The 19,931-nt window shown below is 47.3% G+C and overlaps 1 protein-coding gene across 2 annotated transcripts in view; it reads left to right on the forward strand.

Annotated features, from left to right (window-relative positions):
* Nucleotides 1-12,568: 12,568 nt before the first annotated feature.
* Nucleotides 12,569-19,931, forward strand: part of Akap12 (A-kinase anchoring protein 12) — an 86,043-nt gene continuing 78,680 nt past the window's right edge. Inside the window, exons 1-2 of one of the 2 annotated variants that reach the window (XM_075949726.1) lie at nt 12,569-12,690; nt 12,981-13,311. In XM_075949726.1, coding sequence (XP_075805841.1) covers nt 13,162-13,311 — 150 coding nt within the window. In that variant the 5' untranslated portion in view covers nt 12,569-12,690; nt 12,981-13,161. Of the gene's footprint in view, nt 12,691-12,962; nt 13,312-19,931 lie in introns of those variants that run through there. The other variant, XM_075949734.1, reaches the window with a different exon arrangement.

Genomic DNA, 19,931 nt, shown 5'->3' on the forward strand with positions numbered 1-19,931 from the left:
GAGAGAGCATCTCTGCAGTCCCTCCATTCTCTGCAACTTGCTGTCTGATGCTGACTGGCCTATAAAAGACATCACTGCATTGGCTTGGCGATCTGCTGCCATGGGATCAAAATGGGTTTACATCCTGTACCCCTCCAATAGTCTTTCTAAAAATCCTGTAGGAGTACTATCAGACCTTTGTACTATTGCTCTTACCTTAGCCAAATTAGCAAATTAGTGGGGTGCTTTGCAACCCCCCCTCCTTTTTTTTAGACCCGCCAACTGGACTCTGGCAATAAAGACGGAGCTGCTCCCTACCAGCTGGAGTATTGAAGTCCCATCTTCTATCTTGTCTGGTGATTGGGTTGGCCTGCTGTCAGCTCCTGGGACATTCTTTTTCCTCTGTGGTTAGGAGCACCTGTAAGAGCTGCTGGCAATCATCCCAAGTGGGCTGATGAATTACCAGAACAGATTCTATAAGCCCAGTCACAGCCTGAGAGTCCCGAGAAAAGGAAGGGTTGTAAGTAAAGATTAGAAGCAGAAAAAGGCAGTATTGTAATTGGCCTGCTCCTGAGAGAAGGGGAAATGCTTGGGAAGTCACTCTTATCCTTCCCCTGTCCCAGCGTAGATGCTGAGTACTGAAGTTTTCAGGGCTAGGGCCCGACCAGGGCTAGGGCTCCTCAGGAACGAAGTGCTTCCTCCTGGGGAGGAGGAGGGAGAAGTCTGTCATGCTCGGCTGGATATCAGGAAGAACCAGAAGTGCCTGGATTCTGGGTTTCTTTTGCTCCTGTACAGGGAAGAGAGAAGACAAAGGGCTTCGGGAGGGGCAGCCGTCACCTCCTCCAGCAGCGGGGCTGCTTTCGGAATCAGGGGAACTGATGATGGCCAGGGGGCCGGTGCCAGGTTCTGAATTCCTGCAGGTGGATTTTAACAAAGACAAACCGACATACAAAAACAAAAATACAAAGAGACAGACATAAACTCAAAACCAGAAGCTGGTGCTCTCACCACCACTCTGGTGTAGAACTGAAAATATACAAGAACAAAAAGACAGACATAGACTCAAAATCAGAAGCCGCGCGGCAGCAGATCCAAAAATACAGATGGAGGATCACGTCTCCCCTGGAGATTAGGGCGACCTGGTCACCCCTCCCTCCGTAAATGCCCATGAAATGTCTTTCAGGGCTAGGGCAAGGGATCTCAGGACACGTCTGCCTCCTCCCTTATCCCCGTTTCAATAAAGACCCTGCGCAAGTACAATTCTCAGATTACTGATTCACAATTACACAGAAACAGAAACACAAACAGACAGACATAAAAATGAGCTCGTTTCTTTATACCTCCAACTGGGTCCAGCGTGTGTCTGGGAGTGACTCGATTCCCTGTCAGGGAACCAAATGTTGGGCTCTAGCGTCCAAACACCCCCAGAGACCATCTCACACATCACAGCCGATGCAAAAGCATGAGGATTTTATTAATTCTGTCATGACAGGGTCCCCCAGCATTCGGGAAGCCGAAGGACCTCAAATAGCTGGTACAGTCAACTTTTAAAGGGGCCACAGAAGCAAGGGGGGTTGTTCTTTGACTATTCTGATTGGCTTATTCGAAAGGGCTATTACCAATAATTGACTGGAGAACTGTTGCCAGATCAGATGAAGTAAGAGGTCATTTTGACCCCGTTTCCCAGGGGACTGAACCAAAACATACGTATATGGGTGATTGTTCAGGAACTGAGTACGTGCGAGTGTAGCTGTTAGGTCCTTGGTTCCCAGGGGAGGAGGGGAAGCACTATGGCACAGAAGCTGAGAGGATTCAGAATTGTCAAAAATGGCTTCAGGATTGTCTTAAAGTCTTACAAAACAAACATAAGAGAAGGCCGGGGATTCATAGAAAAAAGCTGGAGGGGGTGTGGGGGGGCTGTAAGTCAGTAAGTAATATTCTTCCTTGGCCTCTGCTTCAGTTCCTGCCTCTGCTTCCTTCAGTGACAGGGTGTAGAGGGGTAAGCTGGATTGGGTCATTGTTTCATCACATTGAAGGAGAGCAAGCTTGGACAGCTGCCATGTGCTGGGTCCTGGTGCCAATTCTCAGTACCATTCATGGGATAGGTGGGGGTCCAGGACCCTCTGCCCAAGCCACCAAGGGCCCAAAGAGATCAAGAAAGGGCTGAGTTCCTAAGAAAATGCTGCTTTCTAGGTCAGTCTCCAAGGCCCACCCCATGTTTGTCCCAGAGTTCCTCAGGCCCCAGAAGAACCCAGAGGGGAAGGAAGCCCAAGGCCAGTACAAGACAGGGATAAAAGGCCTCAAATCAGAACATCAGTTCTCAGGGTGAAACATGTGAGCCAGGAGAAAGCACGCAAACCGAAACGTTACAAAAGAGCTGCGATGTCTCATTAGCACAATAGACAGGGTGTTAGCCTCATAGAAAGAACTAGAAGAAACTGTTCTGGGTGTGGGGTGTCAGCTGGTCTCCAAGAGGCAACCCATGATTACTTTGCTTGATTTCCAAACTTTATTATTTATTTTTAAGACGGTGTTCCACAGTGTAGCCTAGGCTGGTCTGAAACTCCCTACGTAAACCATGCTAGTTTCAAACTTACAGTGATCCTCCTGCCTCAGCCACCTCTGAGCTGACATTACAGGCACTGGTATGGCCTTTTTCTTTTATTTCATCCCTTTGAGGCCTTTCCAGGCGGAAGAATGTGGAAGTGATGTGGGCCAGGGAGATTGCAGGTGTGTCGGCTGGTAGAGACGCCAACCCTGGAGTAACAGGATTGCACAACCAGGCAGGAAAACTATTGTGTTTGTGTTGATGAAATCTGATCATTCACAGTTTACAAGCAAAACAAACAGCAACCTATTAATACTCTGTTGGCATCTAGCTCATCTTATTCTGATTCACATTCCTGCTCAGGGCTGGATACAGAATTCAATACTCAGTGTGTTGTCCCTGCTGGCAATCCTGACCTACAACCCCAGCTAATATCTACACACACACACACACACACACACACACACACGCTTGCATATATACACGCACCGCACGCACACACGCAGGCACAGGAGCAGGGCAGTGTACAGAATTTTTTTCATCTTCAATTCACTGCAGATTGCGGTGCAGTCTTGAGAAGAACACTGAGATCTAACATACCCTTTATCTAGTTCCATCAATGGCAACATTTTACAAAAACTGCAGAGGATCCCAGCAGTCAGGGGGGTTTACTCTGATACAGCCCAGGGACAAAGCGTTCTGTACTGGTGGAGAGCATCCCGGCTGTTATCTTAGAGCCACGCCTACATCCCCGCAGCCCTCACGTCCACCATCCATCTCTTCATTTCTATAATTTGTCACCAGGGCTGTCATCGAATATATAGTATATAACTTCTGCCCCAACAGTATTTGTTAGAAGGTTGCTGTTGCCAGTTGATGGTGGTGCACGCCTTTAATTCCAGCACTCGGGAGGCAGAGGCAGGCGGATCTCTGTGAGTTTGAGGCCAGCCTGGTCTACAAGAGCTAGTTCTAGGACAGGACTATTCCATAGATAAACCCTGTCACAAAACAAACAAACAAAAAGACCTCCACTGAATTGCTTTTCTTCTGTCAAAAATTGTTTGGCCATGTTATAAGGGTTTATGGTTCTCAGAACAAATTATTTTATAGTTACTTTTTAAGCATTTAGCAAGTCAATATAAAGACATTTCCAGGACTGGAGAGATGGCTCAGCAGGTAAGAGCATTGGCTGTTCTTCCAGAGGTCCTGAGTTCAATTCCCAGCAACCGTATGGTGGCTCACAACCATCCATAATGAGATCTGGCGCACTCTTCTGGCGGGCAGGCATACATGTGTGTGTGTGTGTGTGTGTGTGTGTGTGTGTGTGTGTGTGTGTGTGTGTTGTGTGTGTGTATAATACTAAATAAATAAATAAAATCTTTAAAAAAAAAAAAAAGACTAGTCTTTGGGACTTGGGTTGTGTCTCTCAGCCCAGCTGGGAGATGTTCTCAAGATGGTCAAATTTCAGGGAGCTATTTAGCTACATAGTGAGTTTCAGTCCAACTTGAGACCCTGACCCAAAACAAAACTGTCCAGTTAAGATTCACACAAAGCCAGGTGTGGATGCCCATTCCTTTAATTTTACCGCTTATGAGGCAGAGGCAGATGGATCTCTGAGTTCAAGACCCCATTTCCAACAACAACAAAGTTGGTTAGGTCATAAACTAATCGTATCTGATGGAACACAAATGGACTTTAATTGACCACATTTCTTTTTCCCTTTTAAAAATACTTTGTTACTGGGAGGTTGTGGTGCACACCTTTAATTCCAGCACTCAGGAAAGCAGAGACAGGTGGATCTCAGTGAGTTCGAGGTCAGTTTGGTGAGTGAGTTGCCAGAACAGCCAGGAATGCTTGCAGAGAAACCCTGCCTCGAAAAAGCAAAACAAAACAGAAATCTTTATTACATTTATTTTGTACGTATGTCTGCATGGTCAGAGAACCTGCAGGCGTTGGTTCTTTCCTGTTATGTGGCTGTTAGGATGGAACTCAGCTGTGTAGGCTTGCAGGCAACTGCTTTTCCCCCCACTCAGCCATTTATTTCCATGGCTCCTCTCCTGTTTCTGACCACATTACATTCCACATTTAAGAGCAAATACTCAGCTGGGCACTTGGGAGGCAAAGGCGGGTGGATTTCTGTGAGTTTGATAGTGAGACACTGTCTCTTAAAACAAACAAAAACAAACAAACAAAATGAAAGGAAACAAACCCCCAAAAGCGATTTCACAGCTACATTTTCTTCAGAAATGGGTATTGAATCTATGGCCTGGAGCATCTTGTGCAAGCGTCCTACTGATGTGTGACACAGCAAGCTGATCAAGGCTGGCAGAAAGTGAGATCTCAGCTGCTTGGAAGGGAGGCGAGGTTTCAGGGAGCGAGACCTGGGGCTTCAAGGCACGAAGACAGGTTTTGGGGCATTGATGGTTAGGGTCACGATTTTGTTTGTTTTCAGATAAGGTCTTGCTATTTAGCCCAGACTATCCCCAAACTTGAACTCGAGATACTCCCAGGAACTGGAATTACAGGCATGCACCACCACACCTTTGTATACTTTGGGTTTTTTTTTTTTTGGTTGTTACTGTTTTTGTTATCTTTTGAGACAAGGACTCACTATTTTGTCCTAGTAGACCTGGAATATATATGTAGACCTGGTTGATCTTGAACTCAGAGATCCAATGGAGCACTGACAACACCCTAGGGGAGCACCGACAGCACCCCAGTGGAGCACCGACAGCACCCCAGGGGAGCACCGACAGCACCCCAGGGGAGCACCGACAACACCCCAGGGGAGCACCGACAACACCCCATTGGAGCACCGACAACACCCCAGGGGAGCACCGACAACACCCCATTGGAGCACCGACAGTACCCCAGTGGGTCACAGACAACACCCCAGGGGAGCACCGACAGCACCCCAGGGGAGCACCGACAGCACCCCAGGGGAGCACCGACAGCACCCCAGGGGAGCACCGACAGCACCCCAGGGGAGCACTGAGCACCAACAGCACCCCAGTGTAGCATCGACAACACCCCAGTGGAGCACCGACAACACCCCAGGGGAGCACCGACAACACCCCAGTGGAGCACTGACAACCACCACTCAGAATTTATGCAGCACCGTAGATATGGCAATCACATGCCAGATATTATTTTCAGTAATGAGATGTTTCACTTGGAAAGAAACCCATTAATTTCACAAGATATAACAACTGGTGTTTCAAGTTCTTCTACAGAAAGCAAAATTCAAACTGGGCATGGAGGCTATAGCCTATAAGCCTAGCATAGGAGGGGCTGCGGCAGGAGGATCACTGGGAGTTTGAGGTCAGCCTTGCCCTGAGTGAGACCTTGTTCCAAAACAAATAAACATACAAAAACCTGAAGATCAGGGCCAGCCATGGCTCACTGGGTAAGCAACACAAGCGGCTCACTGGGTAGCGAACAGGGCTTGCTACTCAAGTCCGATGACACAAGGACCCACATACAGGTAGAGGGACAGATGGGATGCATGAAGCTGTCCTCTGAGCTTCACACTGAACACATGGCATGCCCACTGATAAATATGCACACTGAAATAACACAGAACAGAAGAAAGGGAGAGAATACAACTCAAAGTCTGGGGGTTGCATATCTCAGGGGTAGACTTCTCGCTTTTTATGTGTGAAGTCCTGGATTCAGTCGAAGCACCAAAAAATATCAACTTTTTGGGATAACACACACCTTTATTTCCAGGGAGAGAGAGAGAGAACTCTTTATGAGTTCAAGGCCAGCCTGGTCTACAGAGTATACCAGCACCAAAAAAAAAAAAAAAGAAGAAATCAAAATTCAGGACTGGAGAGATGGAGACCACCACACTTGGCGTTACTTGGTGTTCAGGATGAAACCCAAGTCTTTGAACATGCTAAGTAAACATGACCCATCACACCAAGTTATTTTATTTTTCTAGTTTACTGTAGTTATGGTTTTAAAAAGGTTTCTTTTAAATTGTGTAAATTGAGTGCAATGGATGTGTGCCGTTAATCCCAGCACTCGGTGGCAAGTGGATCTCTGTAAATTCAAGGCCAACCTGGTCTACGTAGTGAGTTCTAGGCCAGCCAGAATTACATGAGACCTGTCTGGGAAAAAAAATTATATGTTTGTGTCTGTGTGTGAGTTTGCACACATGAATGCAGATATCAGATTGGATTCCCTGGTGCAGGAGTTCCGGGTGGCTGTGAGCCGGTTCAGGTGGAGCTGGGAACTGAGCTGAGGTCTTCAGGAAAGGCAGGACGTGCTCTTAACCACCTTGTTGCCCAGCCATTTCTCCAGCCCTAGTTCGGTGTTTGAGACAAAGATCTTGCCTTGTGGTCTTTGCTGGCCTGGCCTTGGTCCTCACGCTTCGTCCTCTGCAGTGCTAGGCTTGCTGGCTAGGCCACCACACCCTGATGTCTTTTATTCTTGTGAGACTGGCAGGAAGTCATTTAAGGAAAACAATAACAACAACAAAAAAATGCAGAAACAAAGTAATTGTTCCCCCCCAGGAACGCACATCGCACATCTTTTTCTGGACCGGTTAGGTCAGAGAGCAAGCAGGTAGGACGAAAGACAATCACATGCTCTTCTAGTTCTCGGTAACATGGATATCAACCTCGCTTGTTTTGTTTTTAATTTGTATTACATTTATTTATTTATTTATTTATTTATTTATTTATTGGTATGTGTGTACCCACTTTGTGCACATGCCTACTTGTGCATGAGAGACAGTTGAGAGGCACAGTTTGGGTTTGGGGAACTCGACCCAGGTTCTCTGCAAAAGTAGTAAGCACTCTAAAACCACTGGGCCATCTCTTCAGTTCCTTGCTTCTGAGACAGTCTCTCACATTGTACTGTAACTCTGGTTAACTCCCTGCCTTAGCACTCTGAGTGCTGGGATGACAGGCATGAGCTCCCACAGTTGATAAATTCATTTGTTTTAATTTAGCCTCACCTTGAATGAAGCAGTTGCACTCTTACAGACGTGAAGGCTGGACACCGCTGTGGGAGTGGAGAAACACCGTGTGAAAGATATTGCTGTTTTCACGTGTACAGTTTCTAATATTCACATTCTGTTTGTTACATATTTGTGAAATAGACTGTGATATTCTGATTTATGACTACCTGTCCAAGTAGCAAACTCAGGGTCGTTTGCATATCCCTTGCCTTAAACTTTTAGCAGGTCTAGGTTGGGTTGGGGGGAATGCTCATCTCCTATGCAGGAACCCATGGGCTTGATCCCCAGCACGGCTTAAAACCAAGTGTGATGGGGCACACCTGTGATACCAGAATTTGGGGGGTAGGAGCAGGAAGATGAGGAGTTTAGGGCCAGCCTTAGGTCAGAGCAAGCTAGGCTTAGGTACATAGCCAGCCTAGACTACATGAGGACTCCTCTCTCTCTCTCTCTCTCTCTCTCTCTCTCTCTCTCTCTCTCTCTCTCTCTCTCTCTCTCTCTCTCTCTTTAGGGGGTGGGCAGATCTGGGGGAGTCTCATGCATACAAGGCAAGTACTGTTCTGCTGAGCTAAGGTCCCAGTCCTGAGACCATATCTAAAAATTAAAGTCGAACACTCTTAGTATTTCTTTATGGTGAGTACATTCAACTTGTCTTCTAACTATTTTGAGCTGTATTTTGTATTCTTGCTCACTATATTTAGCCTGTGTCCTATTGGATAATGCCAGGGTACTGAGTTAACCAAACTTTTCTGCCCCTCATACCTTTAAAACAGTGAGGGCGCGCACACATGATGTTCAAGCAGAATTCTATATTATCTCTGAATTCTCATGTGACCAGTTTTTTTTGAGAAATAAACTTAAGAAATACAAGCTCGGCCAGCCCTCCAGGCAATGCATATTTGTTTTTGAGACATCTCAAACTGTTTTTTATGAGAGAATTAACCCTCTCGGGGAAACATCTCAGTCACTGGCTGTCCCTTGGGAGAGTGTGGGGGAGGACACCTGTGCCCTGTGGTGTATCAGATGGCAGTGGGGGCTGCTAGACAGAGCCTGTGTAACTGACGCCTCCAAGGGAGGGGTGGAAAGCAGGGCCAGCTGCCTGCAGCTTCACAGAGGCCAGATCAATTCTTCAGATATTACCAAAACCCAACACAAGGAAACCTTGGAGATTTGCATCTGAGCATTGGGCAGAAAGCAGGGCAGTAACTCTAACTCTGTGTTTGGCCTAAGACAGGCATTTGATGCATGTGTGTGGAAGGGTCAGGGTCGTCAACCAGTTATTGAAGTGTCTCCCTAGCATGTATGAAGCCCTAAGATGCAAGAGTGTTCTGTTTGCTGGGCAGTGGTGGCGCACACCTTTAATCCCAGCACTCAGGAGGCACAGGCAGGCAGATCTTTGTGAGTTCAAGGCCAGCCTGGTCTACAGAGCTAGTTCCAGGACAACCAAGACTACACAAAGAAACCCTGTCTCAAGAAAAAAAAAGAAAAAAGTATTCTACTAGCTCTGAAAAAAACTGAGTATAGTGATCTGATCCATACCTGAAATCCAGGTAATTTCAGTCCTGTAATCCCAACACTGAAGAGGCAAAAGGTCATCCTCCATAAGGAGTCCTAGGCCAGGCTGAGTGAGCTTTATGGAAGGGGACTTTATTTGGTCCCAGGGTCATGGGCTAGATATGGCCCCAGCTTTATTTGACCTCCTTCTTGGGGCAGGTTGTTGGTGTGACCGCACTTTTTGCTGCAGATGACTGCATGAGGGTAGGAGTCTGGCTCAAACAGCAGAATTAAGAGGGGAAGAAAACAAACAAACAAAAGAAAAACCCTCAGTAAAGACTAACCCTCTAGCTGGGTAGTGGTGATCCAGGCCTCTAATCCCAGAACTCAGGCAGAGGCAGACAGATCCAGGCCAGCCTGGTCTACACCAGGGAGTGCTACAGAGAGAAGCCCTGGCATGAAAAACAAATAAACAGACAAGGCTAACTCTAAGGTTTTGTTATGTAGTCCAGGCTAGCCTCAGATTTCCTATGTGGTCCAGGCTAGCCTCAGATTCATGGGAATCCTCCTGTATCAGTCTGCCCAGTGCTGAGATTGTAGGTTTGTGCCCCACGCCTGGCTGAGTCTTACAGCTACTATGCCGGTGTCCTCGAGGTGGTTTAGACAGGCATAGAGAATAGTATGTGTACAACTCTTCATTTTTTTTCCACATTGAGGATTAAACTCAAGACTTCACGTGAGCTAAGGAAGTACTCTAATACTGACTGTTATACGTCCAGGCCCTTAAAATACAATTTTACTTTTTATGCTTTGTTTTCTTGGTTTTTCTGTTTGTTTGCTTTGTTTTTTAAGACAGAGACTCTTGTAGTTACAATGGCCTCGAACTCACAATCTTCCTGTCTCAGCCGCACAGTGCTTGGATTGCAGGGGTGTGCCACCTCACCTAGCTGTTTTGTGTTTTGCTTATTTTAATGAGTGGGGGGCGGCGTGTGTGTGTGTGTTCCGGGGCGAGTGTGCAGGTGTCTTCCTCAGTTGCTCTTCAGGTTGCTCTCCAGGTGTTTCTGTTGGTTTCGTTTTGGTTTTGAGACAGGGTGGCACTATGTGACCCTAACCAGCCTGGAACTTCCCTAGAACCCGTTACAAAGTTCTGCCTGCCTCCGCCTCTCAGGTACTGGGATTAAAGACGTGCACCACAGAATCTCAGGGTTTTGAGGTTGTCCTTTTCTGACAGGAACTCTCGCTGACTTGTCTAGGGTGGCCAAGAGTCTTCAGAGATCCTCTTGATCACAGTCCTCCCTCACCGCCCTTGCTGGGACTGCAGTCACAAGCCCACTTCACTAGACTTTATATGCTGATGCTAAAAATTTAAACTCAGGTCTTCGTTGTGTTTGCACCATCTGACTGAACCATCTCCCCGTCCCCTCAGTTTCACTTTTGAAAAATAAGAAAACACACAGTTTTATAGCGTGGATACTAAGCATAAAAGAGTAGCCTGTTCTGCACACGGGCACAGGCAATGTATTCCTCGGCACGGGGTCTGCACATGGCTAGCTGGAAATCTCTGGCCTTGAAATCTTTTCTGAACATTTCGAGGCTACTGATGTGAAAAGCTTTATCAAGAATTTCCCAAGAACTTGAACAGCATAATCTCACAGAATGGGGGGACGTTGATACCATTTGTATCAAAGCAATGGGTAAGGATAATACCGCCCGCTGCGTTTTCAACTGTGCGGACTTCACTGTTCTCGAATAAGCCCCTCCCCCATTCTGGTGTGGAGATAGAACCCAAAGCACGTGATCCAGGGCTCTGCCTCAGAACCACACCCAGGTTCTCAAACTGCTTCAACTGCATTTTCAAGTTCCTACCATCCTGAGGAGATCAAAACGTCTCTTTTTACTAACATCCTTGAGAGAAAGGGGTTGAGTACTGAAGCGGCTTGCGGGAGAAGAAAGTGTTGTGTGGTGATCGAGTGTGGGTTTGGAAGACCCATGCCCAGTGGGTGCCTTGCTCTTCCAGCTACCAACTGGGAAACCCTGGGTACACAAAGTTTGATTTCTTTAGTTAATTCCCTCCCCGTCCTCTACCGGTAAAACGAAGACAATAGGATGTCTGCCATTGGGTTGTTGTAAGGAGTGTATTGATGATCTATGTAATGTCTTCTGAACAGTACCCATTACAAGGTGAGAATGCAGAGACACAGCTCACTGCTAGAGCGCTTGTCTCACACACCCAAGGCCTCCACTCCCCAACACTTTAAGCAGCGGGGGAGGGGCGATGCTAATATTCTCCAAACAGTCAAACTTTAAGTTAAAGCAGGGTGTGGTCTCTCAAGTCTGCATCGTCTTCTCGCCAGAGACCTGGGCTAGATAGAGCCCTCACGGCTAGCCTGAACTATCCTGTGAAATTCTGTCTCAACAAACAAAACATCAGAACCCAAAACAAGTTGAGACAGGTGATATAGGCTTCCAAATAGCTACAAGCTAGCAGCCTGAAAATCTTTTTAAAAGAATAAACTCCAGAGAAATTCTCCTTTGTGTATATCCACAAAAATAAAATAATTGAGAAAACAAATTTTTAAATGATTTATTTTATGTGCACTGGTGTTTCGCCTGCATGTATGTCTGTTATGAAGGTGTCAGATCCCATGGGACTGGAATTACAAACAGTTGTGAACTGATATGGGAGTGCTGGGAATTGAACCTGGATCCTTTGGAAGAGCAGCCAGTGCTCTTAACCACTGAGCCATCTCTCCAGTCCCAGGAAAACAAATTCTATCTTGAAAAACTACTGAGTGATTCCCGATATGTTCTTGTATGACAACGAATAAGGAACCAAGTTAGCGTATCCGTTGACACTCAGCTCACCTGTACTGAACCTGGGATGAGCTATTTATCTAGCACCTAGGCTCAGTGCTCTTGTTGTTTTTTACATCTTCCTTAATTCATTCACTAATGGAGTCTCAAGCTGGGCTGGAATTCACTATCCAACCCAGGAGGGGGCCTGAGGCTCAAGGTGAGCTCTTGCCTCTGTCACTCAGGTATATAAGTGTGAGCAGAACTCCTGGCTCACCTAAGATTGTTTTATAGTCTCCCCTCTAGCACCCTCATGCTTAGAGCGGGGTAATCCAACGAAATTTCAATTAAAGTCCAAGACTGATTGGCTGCGACATTCATAGAATGATTATTTAATCAAGGGGCAGAAGAAAACAGACAAGCCCCTTGGCTAGTGTTCGGAATCTTCATGATTGGAGGATACCAATGGTGACTGAACAGACCTAAGCCAACGTGGTGTTTCGGCGTCAGCAGAGGCAAGTGGCCTGGATGTGTAACCTTCAGCATCGGACCTCAAAGGACAGGCACATTTCCAGTAACAGCTTCATTTCCCCGCTTTCCCTGGGGAAAGAGGGCGGTGAGCTCTGTTGATGGAATCAGCTGACATCACTGGCTGGGACCACGGGGACGCTGGGCCCACCTCAGCAGTGGCCTGACTGCATCAACCTCTGGGTTTCCCAGCTCCTGCCACGTGAGCCGACCTAATATGGCCAGGCTCGGGAGCAGCCCAGGAGCGCTTCCTTTCTCCTGCTAAAGGAGAGAAGGCTGGAACAAATGCCTCAAGTCAAACACAATCTGAAGAAAAGCAAATGGGGATTTGGGTTCGCGCCTGGCCAGATGCAAATCCCAGGGCTGCAGAAACTCCAACCTTGGGGTATCAATCATTGAATTAAAAAACAAAGCTTTTGCTGCCTCCCCCTCTGTCTTGCTGTCCCTGAATCTTCTTCAGCCCCGGGACAGATCCCAAAGCTCTAGTCTCCTTTAGGGACCTGAGGAGCCCTGGGGGGTGGGGTGGGCTGCTGGGAACCTGGTGGCGGAGCCTCTGGTCCTAGCAGCCTAGGGGGAGATGCTGCAAGGCGTGTCTGGGCTGTGCTCATGTGATGAAGGGAGGGAAAAACAAGGAGGGGGAGGAGGCTACGAGGTGGCTTTTTTTTTTCTTTTAAGGAGTTTGCCACGAGCGCGTCCCCTTCATTCGCAGTCCGGGCGCGTTCTCAACAGGATCGCGGAGATTCGGTGCTCCTCACCCCTAGTCCCCGTGGTCCTGGGAGCACGTCCCCTAGACCCTCGGCGTCCCCGCGGTCTCTGGAAGGCCGCTAGCCAGCGGGTATAGAAGAGCCACTGAGCCATGGGCGCAGGCAGTTCCACCGAACAGCGGAGTCCCGAGCAGCCGGCGGGGAGCGACACGCCGAGTGAGCTGGAGCTCAGTGGCCACGGGCCCGCAGCGGAAGCACCAGGAGCAGCTGAAGAACCTGCCGAGGCGGACCCCGCCACCAAGGTATGCTGCGGCCACCTGCCTGGGTGGGGCGGGATGGAGATGGGGCGTCCTGGCGGTTTCCGCCTGCCACAACTTCCCGCCGGTGCAGACCGGCTGCAAACTCGAGCGCAGCCCTTTGCAGGCTCTCGGGGTCTGTCGCACCGGGGCGGGGCTGGCATCTTTGTCGTGGGTCCCTAAGGGCGGCGACCTAGCCCTTCCGCAGCCATCAAATCTGCCCCTGCCCGCCGCTCTCCAGCCTTCCCTCTCTTCCGGTGGGCTGGCAGCCTGGGGGATGGCCGGTGGGGCATCCATAAGAACTGACCATGGCCAGGCATTTGAAGCTACTCACACACCCCCAGGTACATGGTCCCAGAGAGGGAAAGTCGAAACGTGCTTTGGAGCGTTGCTAACCTGGGTCCTAGGTTCCCCACCCAGTATTGGCCTTGACACCAGCTTCCACCCGGGCCACCGGATTTGGTACCCAGAGTCCTGCGGCAGCGCCTGGGACACCGCCTAGCTGATGCAGAGAGCCTGGCGTGTAGCTCTGTTCCAGACAGAGAGAACCCGAGCAGAAGCACCAATGGAGGGCTAGGCAAAGCTCCTGGCAACCTGTCTCCCTTTCTCGCAGTTTGCTGCCTGTGGACTCAGTCGGATAAACAAATACTGGAGTTAGAAGTTTGCCACCGATGTAGGCAAAGGCTTAAGCGAGCGTTCCTTACACTCTTTCTGTAGAGTCTACTGAAAAATCTCTAGAAATACTGCATTTTACAGGCCTGCTTGGTTCGAGGTCGGAATATTTCATCTGGTACAACACAGCCTCTACCTTTGTGTCTTATTCTCATTCTAGTATTTTCTTTAGTTGTTTTTCTTTTGTTGTTGTTCGGGGTTGTTAATTAATTTGCTTATTTATTTTTTTTGAGACAGAGTCTCCCTCTAACCAGGCTGGCTTGGAACTCACGAACTGGCCCAACTAGTGGCAATCCTCCTGCCTCAGCCTCTCAAATGACTTCGCAGCCACGCCCGGCTGGCGACATGGCATTTTAGCTGTTTTCCAGCACGTGTTTGTGAGCAAGACTTCACATAGGTGGATTTATGCTCTTCCTACAAAAACATGTGAACAACCAAACAACTTGAAGAAAAATCAACCGATGGCTGAATTTGGGGATAGAGAGTAGAGAGGACCGTTAGGAATGTCTCTGGAAATGTAAACATCTTTCTGTGTAGAACAAAAACCATTGAGGTCCAGGTAAATCTCACAGAAGTCGGACCTATCGCCTTGACCTCTTTAGTTGTCCTGTTATAGAATAGGCTGACGGTGCCTCTTAACAGTTTCTACCTCCACTTTTTTAACTAATTGCTCCTTGTAAAATCCAGCGTCCTCACTGCTTCGGATGCTTAGGTTTCCGACCCTCACCTCACCTTCTGTGGTACAGTCTCCATCCTTTGGATGCCTCAGTTATATTTGAATACTGTGTAACAATCTTTTTTTTTTCTTTTTACTTCTTTCTTTTTCTTTCGAGACAGGGTTTTTCTGTAGCTTTTGGAGCCTGTCCTGGAACGAACTCATGTAGACCAGAAAGAGTGTAGGTGTGTGCATGATCTGTGTGTGTAGGGGAGGGGTAAACGTGCCCTGGTGTTCACGTGTGAAGGTCAGACAGCAGCCCTGTGGAGCTGGTTCTCTCCTACCTTCACGTGAGCCGTGGCCTTGAACTCCTGTCTCCAGCTCTGCGCAGCAAGCACCTCTACCTGCTGAGCCTTCGCACTGCCCCACCCCATGTTTTGATGACCACTGCTGTCAGCGTAGTTCCGGTTTGGAATACAGCAATTATAAGGTATAACTGCCAAAAATTTGTAGTCAGGAGGCATTCCTTACCTCGGTTTTTACACGACTTGAAGTAGTATTATCTGTTTACACTGAAATATGGACCATATCCCCTTCCCAATAAATTACATTTGTTTACTTAAAAAAAATCCATTCCTTTTTTTTTCCACTTTCCATATCCCCCCAACCTGTATCTCCTTTCTCCATCCTAGGCAACCGCCATCTTGAAACATTCAATCTCTTTCATAAGATGACTTAAGTGACATCCACAGCCACAGCATCCTTAATGCTTTGGCCAGTTTCCCAGTTATCAATTTGGAGATGGATCGATACACTTGCATGTGCTTGTTGGGATATATATGTGTTCCTTCATTTTATCGCACTGATCACTCAGGCTTTCTTGACCTAAGACTTTTCAATAGGACCTCAGAATTAAGAATGATTTGGCACCCCCAAATTCTACCCTTGCTCTCTATCTTAAGCCCCAGTCCCTGACCTCCAAGGTGGAGAGGTCCCATCTTTCACTCTTGGCTCCTTAGCCCTTTGGTCCCTTCCCGGCAGAGTCTACATTTGTGGATTTAGGGGCTTTTAAACTAATAGCTTGGCTGGTCTGCATGCTCCACAAGGTAAGAGCCTCTCTGGTTTTGCTGACAAACTGCCCCCTGTGTGAGGCATGGTTCCCGGCACGGCGTGTTGGGACTTAGAATTGATGGGGAGAAGTGATGCTATTGGCCCTTGGGTTTTCATTGGCAAATACCAGCTGTCTTTCTCCTGCTTCACCTTTAACCTCCTTTTGATTTATTAGATTTATTTATCAGAAAGTGACTGAGTCTGGCCTATTTCGTAATTAGTAGATGGAGGAGACGATTGAGGGAGAAACTCAGAGACGAAGATTTGTTTTGTTCGTTGGAAGTAGTGGCTTGGAAGGGTGTGGAAGCCCACATTTGCAGTCCTAGCACGGAAGGCCGAGGCAGGGGGACTGCTGTGACTGCCTTTGAAGCCAGTCAGAGCTATGTGAAACTTTGCTTGTTTTTTGTTTGTTTTGTTTTGTTTTTTGCTTTTATTTGTTTATTTATTTTGCTCAGATGACACATACACTGAGTTACTTATGGGTTACATCATGAATATATAATCTTGATGGATGTGTAGACATTTGGGGGAGGTTTACTAGATAGTATACGGTTTTCCCCTTTTTGGGTAGAATGATCTTTTATTTTCCTTTTTATGTAATTAATCGTTAAAGATTATAATCAGATTTTTTTCTGTATGCACTGTCAAACATTTATATCATACATGATACACATTTAGTAAATCAGTTGGTTTGGGGTTTTTGTTTTGTTTCTTAGACAAGGAGTCCTTCTGTAGCCCAGGCTGTCCTGGAAACTCACAGTGCATCCCAGGCTGGCCTTGAACTTGATCCTCCTGCCTCAGCCTCCAGCTCCTGAAATTACAACTGGGAGCCACCACTCTATTCAGCTTCCTTTTTTTTCTGTTAATATATTTTTTAAAATCTTAGGTCAACATATAAAGAAATGGGTTTTCTCACGGCATCTGTGTAAAGTCCATACTTTATTATTTATTGGATGCTAGAAAGGGAACCCAGAGCGTGTACACTAACAGTCCCCATGCCCTTTTCTGGTGACTTTAGTTAGCAATTATTCCCTCAGAGTCCCCAAAGGCAGCTTCCTAATTGAATTCTGCCACATGCCCACGCACGTAGAGGGCTAAACTTGTTTGTTTGTATGCTTTTTAAAACTATTTATTTGTTTGTTTGTTTGTTTGAGACATTGTTTCTCTGTAGCGCTTGGAGCCTGTCCTGGAACTAGCTCTTGTAGACCAGGCTGGCCTCGAACTCACAGAGATCCGTCTGGCTCTGCCTCCCGAGCGCTGGGATTAAAGGCGTGTGCCACCACCATCCTGCATTTGTATGCTTTTTGAGGCAGGGTTTCTCTGTGTAGCCCTGGCTGTCATGGACATGGCTTTGTACACCAGGTTGGCCTTGAGCTCAGAGACCTGCCAGCCTCAGCCTCCTGTGTACCACCACCCAGCATCTTTGTTTTTAAAGAAATGATTACATATTGTGTGTGTGTGTGTGTGTGCTTGTGCTTGCACGTGCCACTGGAGGCCAGAGTGGGCTTCAGATTCTTTGGAGCAGGAGTTCCAGGGTGTTGTGTGCTCCCTGGTGTGGGTGCTGAGATCCCTCTGGTCCTCTGACAATAAGTGTTCTTAGCCATTGAGCCATCTCTAGCTTCTGGGAGTTAAATAATATCTTCTTCCTCTTTCTCTTGTTTTGGGGCTTGCCAAGCAAGCTCACAACCTCAGGCCAATAGAGTTAAACCTTTGATTGCTCAAGTTTAACATTTCAATGCCCTGTGTTTTGGTTTTATCTTGACACACTTCGGTAAAATGCAGGGAGTCCCGTGGTCAGGCTTCAGTCTTCATATGCAAATCCTAGGGGGAAATTGCCTGGTCAGTTATTTGCCGGCTTTAAGACTTTGTGGCTACTCTTGGGGACGGTGAGGTTGGCTTCTCACACCCTCCACTGCGTGTTTATAAACTTGGTGCTCTGGCAGCTTATATTCATTCAGCTGCTGCCGGACCAGTGACTAACGACCATTGGCCTGGTCGATCTCGATTTCTGGAGCCAAATTGAAGGTCAAATTTGGCACTCAGAATGCCTCTGAAGTAACCTTTGCTTTTAATCTTTGTTTTTAAATTAATGATTACGTGTGTGTGTGTGTGTGTGTGTGTGTGTGTGTGATAGTCCATGCTGACTCCAAACTCACTGTGTAGAGGATGCTATCCTTAAACCTCAGATTCTTCCTCTACTGAGGAAGGTGGAGTTTTTGCGTGTGTTACCTATATTCCAGCAGATTTTCCCCATGACAAGAGGGGGCTGTTCTCTTGCTATCTCAGAGACCAAGCCCAGCAAGCGTGCACCTTTGTCATCACAGCCCTTGAGAGACTAAGGTAGGAGCATAGAAAGTTCAAGACCAGCCTGGGCTAGATAGTGAGTTCCAGGTTAACTTGGGATAGAGAGTAAAAAGGCCTCAAAACTTAAACAAACAAAAACAGCTGAACCTTGGTGATGGAGAAGTGAGTAAGGTTTCAAGTCATTTAGGATTGCCAGGAGGTGAAAGAATACGGCTACATAGTTTGAGGTCAGTCTGGGCTATTGGTTAGTGTACTTGCCGCCCGATTGCGAGAACCAGTGTGTGAGTCCCCAGCACCCACATTAAAAGTTTGGTTTTGTAGCCTGTCATCCCAGTACCAGGTCACTGTTGCCTGGTTAGTCTGACAGCTGGGAGCTCCAGGCCTAGAGCGACCCTGTCTCAAGGGAATAAAGCAGAAAGTAACTGAACTGGCCACCTGTTGTTCTCCTCTGACCTCTGCAGAGACTCCACTGGGCACGAGCGCACACACTTTTTAAATAGACAAATGTATAATTTATTTAGTTTAGGATATCTATTAACCTTTCTGGGTATGCATGAGACAAGCTTCTTCCCCTTGCCTAGGCTGGTCTCATATCCCGGGGCTGACGTGGCTCTTGTCCTCAGCTCCTAGTAACTGGGGTAATAGGCAGGCCGGATTGAGTTCCGCTTTAGTGGGCTTCTGTGCTTCTAGATCAGAAACCTCTTCTAAGGAGTGACTGTCCAGATGAGCTGGGTTGAGACTCATGTCATAGGAGAAAAAGGACGGAGGAAACCAGACACGGAACCAAAAGTTACACATCTTGTAAAGCTTAATGCAGAGGCGACTCTATACAGCTAAAACTGTCCTGTTCGGTTGGATTTTATTTATTTATTTATTTATTTATTTATTTATTTATTTATTTTTTAAGACAGGGTCTCAATGTAACCCAGGCTCACACCAGGCACTCCTCTTGCCCCAGCCCCCCTTTTTTTTCCTTTTTTTTGGTTTTTCGAGACAGGGTTTCTCTGTGGTTTTGGAGCCTGTCCTGGAACTAGCTCTTGTAGACCAGGCTGGTCTCGAACTCACAGAGATCTGCCTGCCTCTGCCTCCCAAGTGCTGGGATTAAAGGCGTGCGCCACCACCGCCTGGCTTGCCCCAGCCCCTTGAGGGTTAGGATGACTGTAGGCACACATCATACAGAGCTGGGGTTGCCTGTTATCTATCTCTTTATCTTTTGATACCTTGCAGGTCAGATAAACAATTTGGTTTCAGCTTGGTGGCCTGGAATTTAGCAGGAGACACCCCACTTTGCTCAGATCCTTTGGGCCCAGTGGAGGAGCTCCTTTAAAAGCCCTGCTTCCTGTGAAATTTAGGGCAATCAACACAAAGAAATAGTATCCATGCGTTGAGGCCTGGATGGTAGCTGAGATCCATAGCCTGTTCTTAGCAGGTGGGAAGCCCTGAGTTTCATTCCCGCCTCCACACCACACAAGCACAAAGGTGTTTTTGTTTTCAACCCAATGAAGCTCCCCGTTTTCATTGTCTTCTGTAAGTTTTCAAATATATTCAGGGTTTAGGGAACAGAACACCTGTGGAAGAAAAGGATCACGGGAGGTTATGCTCATCACTAACCTGTGTAGTTAGTTCTGTGTGGGCTGTCCTTTGTGTACTGTGGAACTGGAGTATATGACATTCAGCATTTTGAGAAAACAGTTAAGACCTCCATCTGTTGAAATCCTGAACCCAACTTTCAGCTCTCTTAACCAAAACATTTAAAAATACGACAGCAGCAGCCAGGCGCGGTGGCGCGCCATTTAATCCCAGCACTGGGAGACAGAGGCAGGCCAGGCCCTCTGTGAGTTCTGGGGCTAGTCAGGGCTACACAGTGAGACCCTGTCTCAGAAAA

This window comes from Microtus pennsylvanicus, chromosome 1 (assembly GCF_037038515.1).
Source record: "Microtus pennsylvanicus isolate mMicPen1 chromosome 1, mMicPen1.hap1, whole genome shotgun sequence".
In the NCBI taxonomy this organism is placed as follows: domain Eukaryota; kingdom Metazoa; phylum Chordata; class Mammalia; order Rodentia; family Cricetidae; genus Microtus; species Microtus pennsylvanicus.